Genomic DNA, 14,677 nt, shown 5'->3' on the forward strand with positions numbered 1-14,677 from the left:
ATAAAAAACAATAAAAAAACCAGTTTGTAGAGTATGATAAAGAACTTTCTCCTTTTAATAACTAGTAAAAAAGAGTAAAAACTAGAATATTATATTTCATTGAACTCTTTTTGGATGCTAAACTTATACGTATATACAACTGCCTCTAATTTTGCAGAAAATCAACACTTGGTTATAATAGTTCTTGTTTGCAATGAGCTTTTAATTAAACAATTTGTTATTTATTTTCAATGGTTGGAAAGATAATCATAAAAAAAAACAAGCCTGTACTTAATAAGTCTATAAAAACTATTAAATTTAAATGTTTTAGTTTTTTATAAAGCAGAAGTCAGCAGGCATAAGGTGATCGCCGGTAATTTTTAACAAAGTATATTTGCGTAGTTTAAGTTATTACTTTTCATATTACAGCCTAAAACATCTAGTGTAAGTTTTGAAATTCCCGAAACCGTACTTGTGACTTTTTTTTGCTTATTACTCGAACTTCAGAATTTCTAGTTTTCACATTTTTTTATTAACGGGCCCGATTCGCATGCTCGCGGGCCGCTGGTAGTGTAGTCCATGTGACCTACAATTCACAATTTTGCCGACACCCAGTAAATGATATTTTATACTCTTTTAGAAAATAAAAAATGAATTGGACAAATATTTATTTTTATTGCAAACAAAACATTAATAAAACATATATGCAGTGTCAGTAAAATTTCTGACAACTTCTACTGATCCCACCAGTTGTTAGTAGATTTCTTCGGCTTCTCCACTTTCGGTTCTGATTTGGTTATGTAGTCACTCACAACTTTCATTCCGTCTATTTTATTTTGATCCAAAATCTCAAGCGAGGAAACTACCTTTTCAAAATCATCACCTCCTTTAATTTTTTGGGATTCCCCTAACTTGACCAAGTAGTCTCTTAAAACAATTTCCCCGTTCATCCCTCTGCGATGCGTAGATCTTAATATATATGCCGCTTGATCTCTGAATGATCTTGAAGACATCTCTTCTTTTTTCGTAGTAACGTTTTCCGGTGTCTGACAAAAAAAAACTTTTAAAATCGATTTTAGTAATAAAAAAGTCTAAAAATTAAACAATGAGTGGATTTTTCTACTACTCATATGTTAAAGCTATTATTTGTTAAAACTTTATATTTTAAACAGATTGAGAAACAATAGAAAACTCGTTCTAAATAACTTAATATAACTAAGATAAAACAAATGTATTGTTACAGTAAACATATAAAACTATTTAGGCATAAAAACTCACCACGATTTTACTTAAGTCTTTTGCAGCACTTTTTCTATTGGAGTATTTGCTTTTGTAGAGAAGATAGCCGAGCAAAACGATCATTGAGAAAATGGTAAAAGTCGAAATATGTGGTAAATAGCTAGAGTCGATCAGTGCTCCTTCAATTATAGAGTTACGTAGTAAATTAATACAAAACTTTAAGAACTAATTTGAAACTTTAGTTAAAATAAATATTGAGACACTAATGTAAAAAAAGTTGTACTTTGCTGGGTCAGTTTATTTAGCTGTATAAAATAAAAATAAGACCGTTTTTTTAATTGACTAGAGTTTACACTCTAAGACTCGATCACAATTTACGATTTACACTCAGAAAACATTAATAATTTTTTTAAACTGAATTTCTAATAAAGAATTTTCAAAACACGTTTCAAACAAAAAGAAAAGTACTAACTAAAACACAACTTAAAACTTTACAAATGTTCAGACACTTTCATTTAGTTTTTATGTTTTATATTTGCAATAAGAGTAACTTTAATTTTTTTAATAATGCTAAATTTTTTTTCAACTTAATGTTTCTTGAACAAATTACGAAAAAAACAATTAACTTACCATTCATGTAAACACTCTCCATTTTGACAAGATTTACCTGTGGTGTTAAACAAAAAAATATTATATATTAGAAACATTAAAAAAAATTTATAAGTTGTATAAGTTTTTACATGTTAATAAAGCTTTATTGTCATCTATAGGTTGGTCAACAAGATTTTTTTGTATTACTTGTTCGTTTTAATAAAAAGCTTAAAACACCCATTTCACAACTAAACTCATTATCTGAAAAAACCATGCTTACCAAAACGGACAAAAATTGTATAATTCCGATAGAGACTACAAAATTAAATGCAGCATTCTTTACTTTTTGGATAATAAGTTTAAACAAATTTTTGACAAGTTTCCAAATATTTTTCATTGTTGTCTTTATTGTTACTAAAACTGACATTACCAGATAATTTATTAGCGAATTCAACCTGAAAAGTATTGTACTTTTCTTATAACTGTTTTATACTTTCATTTGTTGTTGTATTATAGTTTTAAATAACTTTAAACTAAGGAAAAAAATAATTATAAAAATCAGTCTTTAATGATTTTTAATAATTTTATAAACTAAATCTTACACTATCGCAGCAATTTGAAAAATAAACAGTTTTACAGCCATCTCGATCAATTCTGAGTCCAAATCTCCATTGGTGTCGAAACTTTTGATAAACTGACTCAATTTCAGTACGAACACTTTGAAAACCAAAGTTAGGAGCGATTGCTTTGGTTTTGGCTTTTCCTTTTTACCAAATACATTCACGAGGTCTTTTAAAAATCTACCGTAAAACGGTTTCTCTACTTCAATAGCTTCTTCATTTAGTTGAGATTCCAAATATGCTCTTAAAGTTTCATAGCTTTTTTGAACGGGTTTTTTCACTAGTACGGGTTGATTTACTTTCGGTTGAGTCTTGTACCAAGAATTCCAACTCGGAATACTCAACACAGCAATTAATAAAATATATCTCTGATTCATACTCTGCATCTGAAAATAATATTATTAAGTTTTTTGTAAGCTAAATTTTTTAAAGCTTAAAAAATTTCAACGTCATAATAACTTGTGTATTAAAAATATACAATTTTTTGATTTAATTCTGGTAAATATTCTAAAAATACATTTTTCCTCCCATTTTCAAAGTTTTTGCAAATTAGTACATATTGTGATATTTATTAAAAAAAATTCACTTTAATGTAGTCCAGGGCCGGAAGTATTCTATAAAGTACTAGCCGACTTTAGTTAAAAAAGTATTTTGATGGCAATCTTAAAAGAAAAAATTCCTATGTGGGCAATTTTATGTTTTTTAGATTTTGCTCTAAAATTAAAAGATAAGTACATGTTAAAACGGAATTGGAAAGAAATAGACATAAGACACATAGCAGTTTGCTTTTTTTTTTAAAGATAAAATTTCTAAATCATTTTAAAACATTTATTGTGAAAAATCTTGAACTTGCTTTTACTTTGTTAACTGTATATATAAAGCACGTGAAGTCTAATAAAAAAGGATAATATTACAAGAATTTAACAACACAAATAACAATTTGTTAACAATGTTCAAATTTTTTTTTTTTTTCTTAAGTAATATACTAAATAACCGACTAATTAGAAACCACTATTTGGGTTCTGTTATATTTATATATTAACTAATGAAAACTCAGCTGTTCTAAACTAAATTAACAATATATTTGTTTTAACTTTGAAATAAACAGCTTATTTCAAATCTTAAAATAAATTAAGAGTTTATGACTAACAAAAATAATTTTTATTTTAAGAGTTGTTAAGCAAACAGTTAAAACAAATAAAATTCATTAGTCGCTAGTTTTAGCTAGGCTGTTAGAAAAATATATGTCTTTTTCATTGTCAAACATGCCTTTTTAGTTTACTTCACATATAAAATTAAAAAAAGTCAATTAAAACAAGTTTTTTATTTATTTCTTCTAAAAAACAATATAAATTAAAAAATTTAAATTTTTTCTTTTGGTTTAAAATGGTTATTAGATGTTTCTTTTTTTTTTATATCTTAATTTGTATAGGTTTTTAACAAAGTTTAGTTTTGTAAGTTTACAAATAGTGAACTATTATATGATATTTACTCTTTGTTTGTTCTGTGTAGAATCGTGTGAAGTTTCGAAAGATTTTACATAACTTGGTTGTTTGAAAATGCCTGAAATGTAAAAAGCTGCTTATAATAATTATAATCTCAGTCATAACAACTATAAATGGTTTTTAATTGGTTAATTTTGCTCTTAACATTTTAGTTTATCATTTTAGGCAGAGTTATTAGAATTTTTATACTTTTTAAAGTATTAAAGAATACAAATAACAATTTTCCTAAAGGTAAACTTAGTTGTGTTAAACTTTAGTCATTGAAATTATATATACTTTTGAAAAACAATTAGTAGTTTAAAAATAAAATACTAGGTTAGAAATATAATGTTAAATAAAAATGCACATAAGACGTTTTTGTTAATTTCTCGAATAATATGCTTACGCAAAAAAATCTGAACAATCTTGAAACATTTTTGATTGTCTGTTTATTAACTTAAAATTGTTTTATATATATTGTTTTATAACCCTTAACTGATTTAGTATTAATTTTTTTTTTAACTTGTTTTAAATATTTTTGTGCATTAACATTTTCAAACTGTTTAAGAAACATCGAAGTGTATTTGTTTTGTTATCTAAAAGTTTTTTTAACGAGCTATAAACAATTTCTTCAACAACAGAGTTTACTGATATGTGGTTGTGTTAAGAACTTCTATATTGTTATATTTTTAAACTTCTAAGTACATTTAACAACTTTAATTAAGAAATTTGTTAATATAACTAAATTAATATTGATTTTGAGTATGTTTATTAGTAGGAAGAATTTTAACAAGAAACTATAAGGAAACTTCACAATTTCTAAAACGTTTTAAAAAAATTCAACCCACTTTGAAATTAAATTAAGTTTCAGTATTTATTTAAAACGTGGTTTTAAAATATAACCTCCATCTTGAAAAAATATTGAGCCTTAGTTATATTTATTATTTTAATACTTTTACATTTTAAATTTTTTTTATTTAAACATGTTGTTATAAAGTTTGAATCTGCTGTCTTGTTTATCACCGGTCCATAACGCATTTGTTACTTGTCGTTAAAGTCAAACATGTTTTCAATGAAGTAAAGGATATTTTTCCTTGGATAAAGAACTTAAGAATTATAGTACACGTCTAACAACATCAGATGATTTAATTGATAGAGGCTTTCTTCAATGTAGACAAGTTATTATAACAAGATATAATTTTTAAGTAAATAGGAAAAAGCCCCAAAACCCAGTTACAATAGAAACTATATTGTTCCGTTGAAACATTTAAAACGAATTTAAATTTTGTTTAAAACAAATTTAAATTTTGTTAAAAAAAAATTACAGTAATTTAGTTTGAAATTATATAATGATAAAAACTATGTGTTTGATTCATTCTAAAATATTTACATTAGTGGAAACATTAAACAAATATAAAAGTTTCTTTTTTTTAAGCACATAGTTCAGATTGTTAATGAATAACTTAGCACAATTATAATAGTTTTAAGCAATTCTAAAAACAACTCAGAAACACATAAATTTAGCAAGGTATTAATAAAATATGAAAGACGCAATAAAAAAGCTGAGCTATAAATATAATAACTATTTTTTAAATATTAGATAGTCTGTAACAGGATATCAAGTTGCACTTGATTACTGTTTAGATTTGGTTTTAATTTTTGAGCTAAAAATTCATTCAAGCGGTTAAGAGAAAGCTCGCAAGGTCAAGTTTTATACTGATGCAAGTTTAATACAGTTGACAAAAGGAGAAAGTAAAGTGCAGACAAGATATTACTGATAAAATGTTGCAAAAAGTTAAGAACGCAGCTATATAAATCAGCCACAGAAAGTTTTGGAGGATTCTAGCCACAACCTGCTGCAGTAAACGTGATAATGAAGAATAGACATTTATATTTTTTCTTGTGTTTTAAAAAGTGTTTTTTTATTAGTGTTAATTTTATAAGTATTTCTTATTTACATTCTGAGTAATTAAATCTTATTTCTTCTTTATACACAGATGTATTGTTTCAGCTAAGCTAAATACTATAATACAAATTATTCTAAATTTTATTTAGTATACTTTTGCAAAAAAATCGTTTTAATTGTACTACTACATTAAAGCTGTAAAAAATACAGCTTTCAAAAGTTTTTAGGAAACACATATTAAATTTTTATAGCGTATGGCGAATTAAAATAATAAAACAGTTTGTGAAAACTAAAGATAGTTGTGAAGCATGGTCATCTAAAAAGTCATTCATAGCATCTTGTTGATTGTTATACATAGGTTTTAAATTATAAAACCAGTTACTACTGTAAAAATTTAGGTTTTTGAGTTACTTAAGCAGAAAATAAAACTAACACATTGAATAGCTACAAAAATACATACTTAATAACTATACATTTATCAAACAAAACTGTGTATGTTTTTAATTTTTTTTAATTAAAACTTTTTAGTTTGTTTTTAATAACAAAATAAGATTTTTATGAAGTATGAATTGAACACAGAACTAACTTGTCTAACTTAAAAAACGTTACTTTAGAATTTAGTGTTTAAATACTTCAAAATCATTTAGAATCTTTGTTTAGTTAGATAAAGTAGATGAAAAAAACTTTTGTTAATTATGTTTATAGCTATCAACACATAGCGTTGCAACTTGTTTAACCTTTACAGGTAAAAAGCTGCTAAACATGATCAATCTAGTAAAGTACTATAAACTTTCACAAAAATTTACAATATGTTTGCAATATTATCATTTTTCTTGTGTATGCTAAATATTTTTCAAAACACTTAAAGGTTAAAAATTGAACTATTGAATGAAAAAAAATTTAATACATTATTTTTGTGTTTTAATGGTTTTTGGTTAATAAATGTATTTTAATTGCTTAATAATAATTTTGGCACTTTTAAAAGGTTTGGAACTCTTTCAAGCTAATTTTCCTTTTTAGATTTTTCTAAACTAACTAATTAAATTATTATATGAAAAAAAGAAAAGTTTTATTTAGTTAAATTTGTAAACCATAACAAATTAAGCTATTTATTTATAACATACAACACTGCACTAAAAGTTTTTTACAACAAATAAAAATTATAGTCTTTTATTTAAAACTAACGTCAAAAACATCAACACTTATTTCAGTTGTTTTTAATAGTATTAAAGTATAGTTTAGATAACTAGAGCAGTGCAAATAAATTTTATAAAAGTGAAATTTAAACAAACTGTAGTAAATAAAAAGTATCAGTAAAAAATTTAGCTAAATGTTATTATATTTAAAGAACAAAATATCAAACGCATATATTTTCTTTATTATTAAAAACTCGTTCAAAATTAAATACTTAGAAGAAGCAAAAAAATATTTAAATTTAGACAAATTTTAATAAAAAAAACTGTTAATTTACATATAATAGAAAGCAAATATAATAATCATGTACTTAAAGCATATTTGATTATGTTTTTTAAAGTTTTTATAGTTAATTTCGTGCATAAACTCATGTACTAAAGACAAACAATTTACATAAAAACTTCAAAATTATTTTTTCTTTAAACTTAAAATTTTGTTTTATTTGTAGTCAAATTCTAAAAACACTTTTTGAACAAATTGTACAACTGTAAAACATATGAAACTGTTTTTTTATTTAATAATTCTTTTTTTTACGTATACAACACGTAATCTAAATTAATATAATTCTTTTTAAACTAGTAAAATTATTTAACTTAAAAATAAACCTAACTAAAACTGATAAAAACTTACCAATTAGACAAAATTTATCAAGGTACTGTTTACTAAATTCTCTAAAAGTCAGGTAAACAAATTTTCATACAAGGTTACTATAAAGTTCAATTTACTCCTAAAATTATTCCAAAAGCTAAATAACAGTTTATAAATTTGTAAGTTGATTTTAACTATGTCTAAAACAGCAACATTCAAAAACTTCCTTCACAGTACGCCGGGTTCTCCTCGCCACTCTTACCACCCTCCCCCTTCCTACTAGTGCCCCTGAACACCCTCAAAAGGTTCCTGGTTGATAACAAAACCACCGCGAAACTCACCACCACCATGAACAGGCACGCGTTGAAGAAGCCGACGAACCTCACGGTGACGATGGTGGCGGGAAACACCAACAAGCTGGGAATTGAACTCAAACACAAAACTATTGTGAACAATTTTCCAAAGTTTTTGGCGGGAAAAGTGCTGACTAGATAGCAGGAGACGTGGCCGTAGAAGAGGGAGATGTGGAAGAGCGAGACGACGAAGGTGAGGTAGAAAAACGGTTTGTAGGGGACGCAGGCGGAGGCGTAGAAGACCAGCAAGGAGAAGTCGGAGAGGAAGAAGATCAGAGAGGTGATTCTCGCCTGCGCTGCTTTTTGTCCGTATCTTATTTTGAACTTCAACTTGAGCTTGTCGAAGCTTAAACCAATGACCGGCGAGACGAGCACCGAACAGAATATTAAAGTCGAGTAGAAGGAGAGCAGGTTTTCCGATAATTCTTCATTATCCCCGCTCACAGAGTCGATCCAGTTCTGGAGGTTGCCCCAGAAGAAGAAGGCCACGCTGAAGCGGTGGTACGAGTTGCTGGCCACTATCACCTTGTACTCCCTGCTCTTCAGGCACTCCATCGTAGATCTTTCGTCGTCGCTAAATTTCACGTTTTTGTTCTCGTCCGTGCCAAAATATTTTTTTGTCGACTCGCTGTTGACCTCCGAACCTCCGTCCTCACTCGAGTCGACACAAAAGTCTTTTCTTTTGCCTTCTTCGGCTTTCGTTTTCTGACCCACATCTTCGCTAGAGCTGAAGCAAGGTAACTCTTTATACCCGTATCTAAACTTCCCATTAGCCGATTTTTTAACACTGTCACTCGGAAACAGCACAAACGTGTGCACGTGACTGAAAATTGTGAACGCGGCGGCCAGGTAAAATATCACCTCGAAGCTCAAGCCCAGTTGAAAGTAGAGCCTGTTGAACAGGTAGAAGGTGCCGTAGGAAGACTGGCCGCACCCGTTTATCAGGTACCCGTAGAACAGCTCGTAGCCGGGAAACAACCCGCTTATCTTGCAGTTGGCCGTCCAGAGACCTAAGTTGCTTGCCAAAAGAATGATCCCGCCTGCAAAAATGATGTAGTTGTTGAAAATGTTGGACAGGCTGAATAAGATGTACGAGAACGCAACAGTCGCCAGTATGACGGTTCTTGCAAACCAGAAGCCCTTGGCGTCCATCAGGAAACCGAACAGCAGCGATATGAGAGCGCCAATGGTGGTCGATAGGGTGCTGACCAGGTTCAGCTGTTCAACTTGAAGTGTGGAGTTTCCTTCGTGAATCAAGAAGAAGTTTTCTTCGATGAACACGTTCTGCAGGTTGCTCCAGCCGAAGAACGTTCCGCCCATGAGCACAGTTTCGACAGAGGTGAGTACGAGAGTGAAGATTCTTTGCAGCATGTTCGGTGTCTGTAATGTAAGAATGTGTAAAACCTTGTATCAAATAACTGATTTTTAATGAAAAAAAACACTTAGATTTTATTAGTAACATTAACATTTGTTATAAAGTTAAATGCGTTTATTATATTAAATTATTTGCAACATGTTTGGTTGTCTGTCTACGTAAAAAATATAAAACGTATACGACTATTAGTGTTATTCAATAAACTTCTTAAAACTTCAGTAAGTTTAAACCTTTAGTACAAAGACTAATGGTTTTTGAAGTGTTGAAACGTAATTGAAAATCACAATTAGTACTAAAAGTAAGTCACAAGTTATATTAAAAAAAGTTAAAGCAAATATTATCTTCAAAAAAATCTTGAGACTTTGTACTTTTAAAAGTAATGCACTTTATTATATAAAAAGAGTCTAAAATAAACAAATTTGCTTTAGGATCGACTTGTTTAAAATACTTTGTATACGTGTTTGATGTTTTTATGTATATATATAATGCACAAAAAGAATAAACTGTAAATTAAAGTTATTGCTTATAGCAAAATACCATAAAGATTAAGTTGTCAAGATTAAAGGGAAATTAACAGCTTTTGCCCTCTTTATAAATTTAGATGTTTTTTTTTGTTTTCAAGTGTATATGTCTCTAAATTTTTTTTCGTATTTGTTTACTTTTGTTCTTTAGTTTTATTAGTTTTGTGCAGTATAAAGTTCATTTACAAACTGTGTAGTCTTTTAAGCTTTAATTTTAATCTTTCGAACTTGCTTTATATGACGTCATAATTTCTAAGTGTTCTCATTTCGATATTTACTGACTGAAACTTATTTAACAATAAAACAAGGTTTTTCTTGAAACTAAAGATTTAGAAACAACTAAATAAAGCTTTGCGATTGTTTTGCGTAATCAAAACAACTTTTTTTCAATATTTTAAGTTGTTACTAATGTTGGTAAAATAAAAAAAGTTTGATTGAGCAAAACTTAAAAAGGCAGTCTATTTTGTGAAAACTAATGATGTTTTTTTATATTAAGCCAATAGCACAGAACTACCTAAATTTGCAAATACGATGTACAGTAACCTCTCGCATCTTTACGCACTCGTGACGTTACGCACTCTCGTTTAGTTACGCATTTTAGAATTCTAAAAAATTCATAAAATAAAAAATTCGTTTTTTTTTAATATTGCACAAATTAGGTTTACTTTATATTTTTAATTTTTAATTTTTTTTTTAATACTTTTTCACCTCATTATATCTTTAGACTTTGTAAACTTATGTTCCTTGACTGATTGATAAAAATTTAGTTATACATCAGTATATCAGAAGTTTTGTTAGCAAAAAGAGATTGAATTGAAAATCTGAAAGAAATAAGACTGTGTTAAATAACGAAAGTGTATTGAAATAATGAGAGTTTAAAACATAAATAAATTTTACAGCAATCTTGCCCTATATATGAATAAACATATAAAATAGAAATCTGTTAAGTACCACACGAGTCACATATAAATAGAGATAAAGATAAATGTTCTTATTATTAAAATTAGTAAAATTTTTCTGCAAGAATTATTGTTTTATAAAAGTTTAAATCCTTTTTTTTTTAAATATGTATAGTTTAATTTTTTCTCTTCATATTTGGAAAAAAAGTAAACAAATTGTTAAAAGTGGAAAAGTTCCCAGTCTGCTTTTAACTAGAAGCAATATCGAAAAACAGGCATTATAGTAAGTTTAGTTGGTACCTCTCGTATCTTTACGATCTCTCGTATCTTTACGCAATTATTGTGTGGACACCATGTGCGTAAATAAGCGAGAGGTTACTGTACTGTAAAGAATAGAAGATCAAGAGTGAAAGATATATACTTTACAAGTATGAACTTTTACAAAACTCTATTTAGTTGTAGACTATTCGTAATTTTAAAAGCTTTTAAGGACTACACGTAACTATTTTAACAGTTTTATCACTATAAAAGAGTTTTATTAACTATTGTTTGTAGAATTATTACTTGCTGAAGTTTAAGTTTATAATTCATGATTATTTGCTTAAAAATGTGGTTTTTATTTACTAATATCTATAAAATATACACATAAGTCTTTATCTTTTTATTTTATATTCTCTAAACTATTTATACATTTAGAAAACTGTAATTTAACATAGAAAATTGCGTTAATTTTCAATAAATTTAGTAGTTTTTCGAACTGTTATTATTTAATATTTTTAAGTTGTCTAACTTTCTTTTACAATTGTATGAAAACAATAGGACACAGCAAATGCAATTCAAAACTTTTTTATGTTGTTATTACCTTACAAGTTATTATTTAATCTTTCGTATATTGTTACAAAGTAAATTAATTTAAAAAGTAAAATTTATTGTAAAAAAATTTAATTAAAAAACAAAGACTGCAAAACTTAGACTAAAACTTGATAAAAGCCGTCATAAAGTATATAAGAAAGCTAACAATGGTTATAATTAGATACTTAAATAAGTTAAGAAAAAGCTTCAATAGATTAACAGTTTTCAATGTTAGTGGACAGTCGGTTAATTTAAAATGCAAACACTACGTCGGTAAAAAATTTAGCGTCAAAAATTATTTTTGAGTATTTTTCATACTCTAATTGACATTTTTTATACAGCATAATTAAGATAAACTTTTTTTCGTACATTGTACATAACTGATATAAAAGTTTCAACCATAAAAACAGTTTTGTTAGATGAACCAAATTGGCAATTTTAAGTATTAGTTTTTCTACAAAGCACGACCAAAATTCACGTAGCTAAAACGTTAACATTTAAAGTAGTGGAAAAAGTTAAACAAGCTGTATATGTAGACTAGCATAACAAGTACGAAGCAGTTGCTCGCTGTAACTGTCATCAAGCTTTAAAAAATATGACTAAAAAAAGTTTTTGTTTTCCGTACAAACGTTGGTTACTTTATTTTTAGACTATAAAAAATACGTTAAATTAAGTTCAGATTTATTTAGTAACGTTCAATGTACTTTTTTTATACCAAGATAAAGCTTGTGCGTTAGGTTTGCCATTAGAAATAGACAATTCCGAAATAAACAAAAATTTTAAAAACCTAAGAGTATGCTTGAGTATTGTCTAAAAATTTTTAATAACTTTAGTTTCTTTGTGTACTTTCAGTTTACTGCGCCGACGAAAAAAAGGAATACATTGGCTTTACAGGAGTAAAATTCAATGCCAAATATAATGTTGCAGTATAAAGGTCTTAGACAAGTTTGTTTAGTTTTATAAACATAACCAAAAGCATATTCAAAGATATCAAATGGTGAATTTTTATGAATTAAGGCCGAATATACAAAAGAAACCTGATGAATGTTCGATTTTTAATTTAGAAATAATGGCTACTCCAGAAGGTAACAAAAAATCTGATCGTTAGGACCAAGCTACTAAATATTTATCTGCATTATAATTATAATTAACTTATTTGTAATCAAATGTTGTTTTCTTTTATTATATTAAAGTGTTTTTTTTTTTTTTTAAGAATTTAAATTCCATCAAAATTTGCATAGTTTTTTTAAAGCTTTATATTTATTTTTATCGAGTATTAATTTATTTTTTATTTCGTGTTTTAGCTATACTCATCAATATTTCTACCGAGTTGTTACCTTTAATGTGTAATATTATAAAATACAATTTTAACTTACTGTTTTTCACAAGTTTCCTGAAGATTGGTAACCAACGCAGTTAAATTCGGGTGGTAATTGAAACCTCCTGCTGATTATAAATTAAAATTAAAAAACCTTGAACTTTCCTCAATTAGAAAATCATGCAGCAAGTGTTTGCTTCTATTTTTCTACGTTAAACTGCTTTACGTTTTAACAATATTAAACATAGTAAAAATAGTTTAATAAAGCGTTTCTTTAATTGACTGAAAAAGTTTAAATAGAAAGAGCTGTTTCTTTCAATTTAACTTTTAGAACAAATAAAAGTAACAATATCACTTTTCGGTTATTAAAAATATTACATTTTTAGTGTTTTTTTTTTATTTAATTGTATTTAACATCTATATTTAAACTTAATAAAATGCGATTTGAAACTTTATTGTGCTGTTATTATTATTGCATTAGAAATAATTAACTGTATGACTTAGTTATTATATCGAACTTTACGATACGTTTTGTTGTAGAAAAATCAGTTTTTAAATTTTATATCGGGTGTAATAAAGAATGAAAACAATGAATTTCAAAACATAAAACTAAAGTCTTGTAATGATAATTCAAAAACACTTTAGATAATTTTTGTGCTTGTAAAAAATTCTCTAAGTAAGTTAAAAATCAGTCTATCTAATTGTTATTTTTTAAATTACACTCACAGTAAGTAAAATTTGTTATATATTTAGCTGCATTTGGAGTTATATAGCATTAAAACTAATAAAAACTTCTTTTTTTTACCTTTTTTAATTCTGTTTTTGTGTGTTCGAATTCAAGTTGAACGAAAATGTGTTGAAATATCGGAAAAAAACCACAAAAGACAACCGATGACTTTGAAAAACATGGAAATAGTGTCTGGAAATAATAAAAAAGTTGTTTTAACGCAGTATGGTGGTTTAAAAGGTTAGATTAAACTTAGATTAAAAAAATTACGCTGATTTTGGTGTAGCATTAAGTTGTTAATGCATTTTTTATGTATTCTATGAAAATGATGCGGCTTTAATAGAAAACATCATTCATTATACAAAATAAGCTTTGTATAAAAAACAAAAAAAAACCAAGGCGTAATAAGTTTTTTTGAATATTTTTAAAAAAATATGGCTAAATCAAACTGACATTAATATGATTTTTTTATTGAGACAACTATCGATTACGAGAGCTAAAACTAAATTTAAAAAGAATTTCAAAAAGTATATCGCAAAGCTCATTATGAAACTGCAGTTTACTTTGATAAAAACTTGTTTAAACTTTGACGTGCAAGAGTTTATTAAATTCTCGATATTATTCGTTCAAGCTTTTCTGGGTTATTGTGAATACTAATACGTAGTTTTCAGTTTTATTACAAAAAAAATATATTATTTTACTTAATTGAAAGAACTTACTGTATACTTGAGCTAATAAACTAGTTGCAATTTCATTGTAAGCAAACGTAGTAAGAGTTTAAATATGCTCTTATACTTTAAATACAACCTGTTTTCCAAATATATAAAAATACTTTTGTGTTAAACTAACTGATGTTTATTTTCCAGAATAATATTTAAAATATTCTTAAGAAAAATTATTTTGATTTTTTTTTTACAATAGTGCTATTTCAGTAATTCTATACATTAAAAATATAAAGCCTTAGAAAAAATACTTTAATAATGCGTTTCTTTAATTGACTGAAAAAGTTTAAATAGAAAGAGCTGCTCTTT

The 14,677-nt window shown here is 26.9% G+C and overlaps 1 protein-coding gene across 1 annotated transcript; it reads right to left on the reverse strand.

The window, feature by feature from the left end:
* Nucleotides 1-7,454: 7,454 nt before the first annotated feature.
* Nucleotides 7,455-14,433, reverse strand: LOC145835955 (equilibrative nucleobase transporter 1-like). The gene is made up of 4 exons (XM_082943725.1): nt 14,366-14,433; nt 13,725-13,838; nt 12,978-13,047; nt 7,455-9,334 (listed from the first exon to the last, which is right to left on the reverse strand). Exon 4 carries the CDS (start codon nt 9,323-9,325, stop codon nt 7,817-7,819), a length of 1,509 nt encoding a protein of 502 aa, XP_082799851.1. The 5' UTR covers nt 9,326-9,334; nt 12,978-13,047; nt 13,725-13,838; nt 14,366-14,433; the 3' UTR covers nt 7,455-7,816.
* Between the last annotated feature and the right edge of the window lie 244 nt (nt 14,434-14,677).

The sequence above is a fragment of the Thalia democratica genome, chromosome 5 (genome assembly GCF_965202585.1).
Source record: "Thalia democratica chromosome 5, ktThaDemo2.hap1.1, whole genome shotgun sequence".
NCBI classification, from domain to species: domain Eukaryota; kingdom Metazoa; phylum Chordata; class Thaliacea; order Salpida; family Salpidae; genus Thalia; species Thalia democratica.

What these genes read in the sequence shown, in the direction of transcription:
- LOC145835955 (XM_082943725.1), bottom strand. Translation starts at nt 9,325, where the DNA reads ATGCTGCAAAGAATCTTCACTCTCGTACTCACCTCTGTCGAAACTGTG.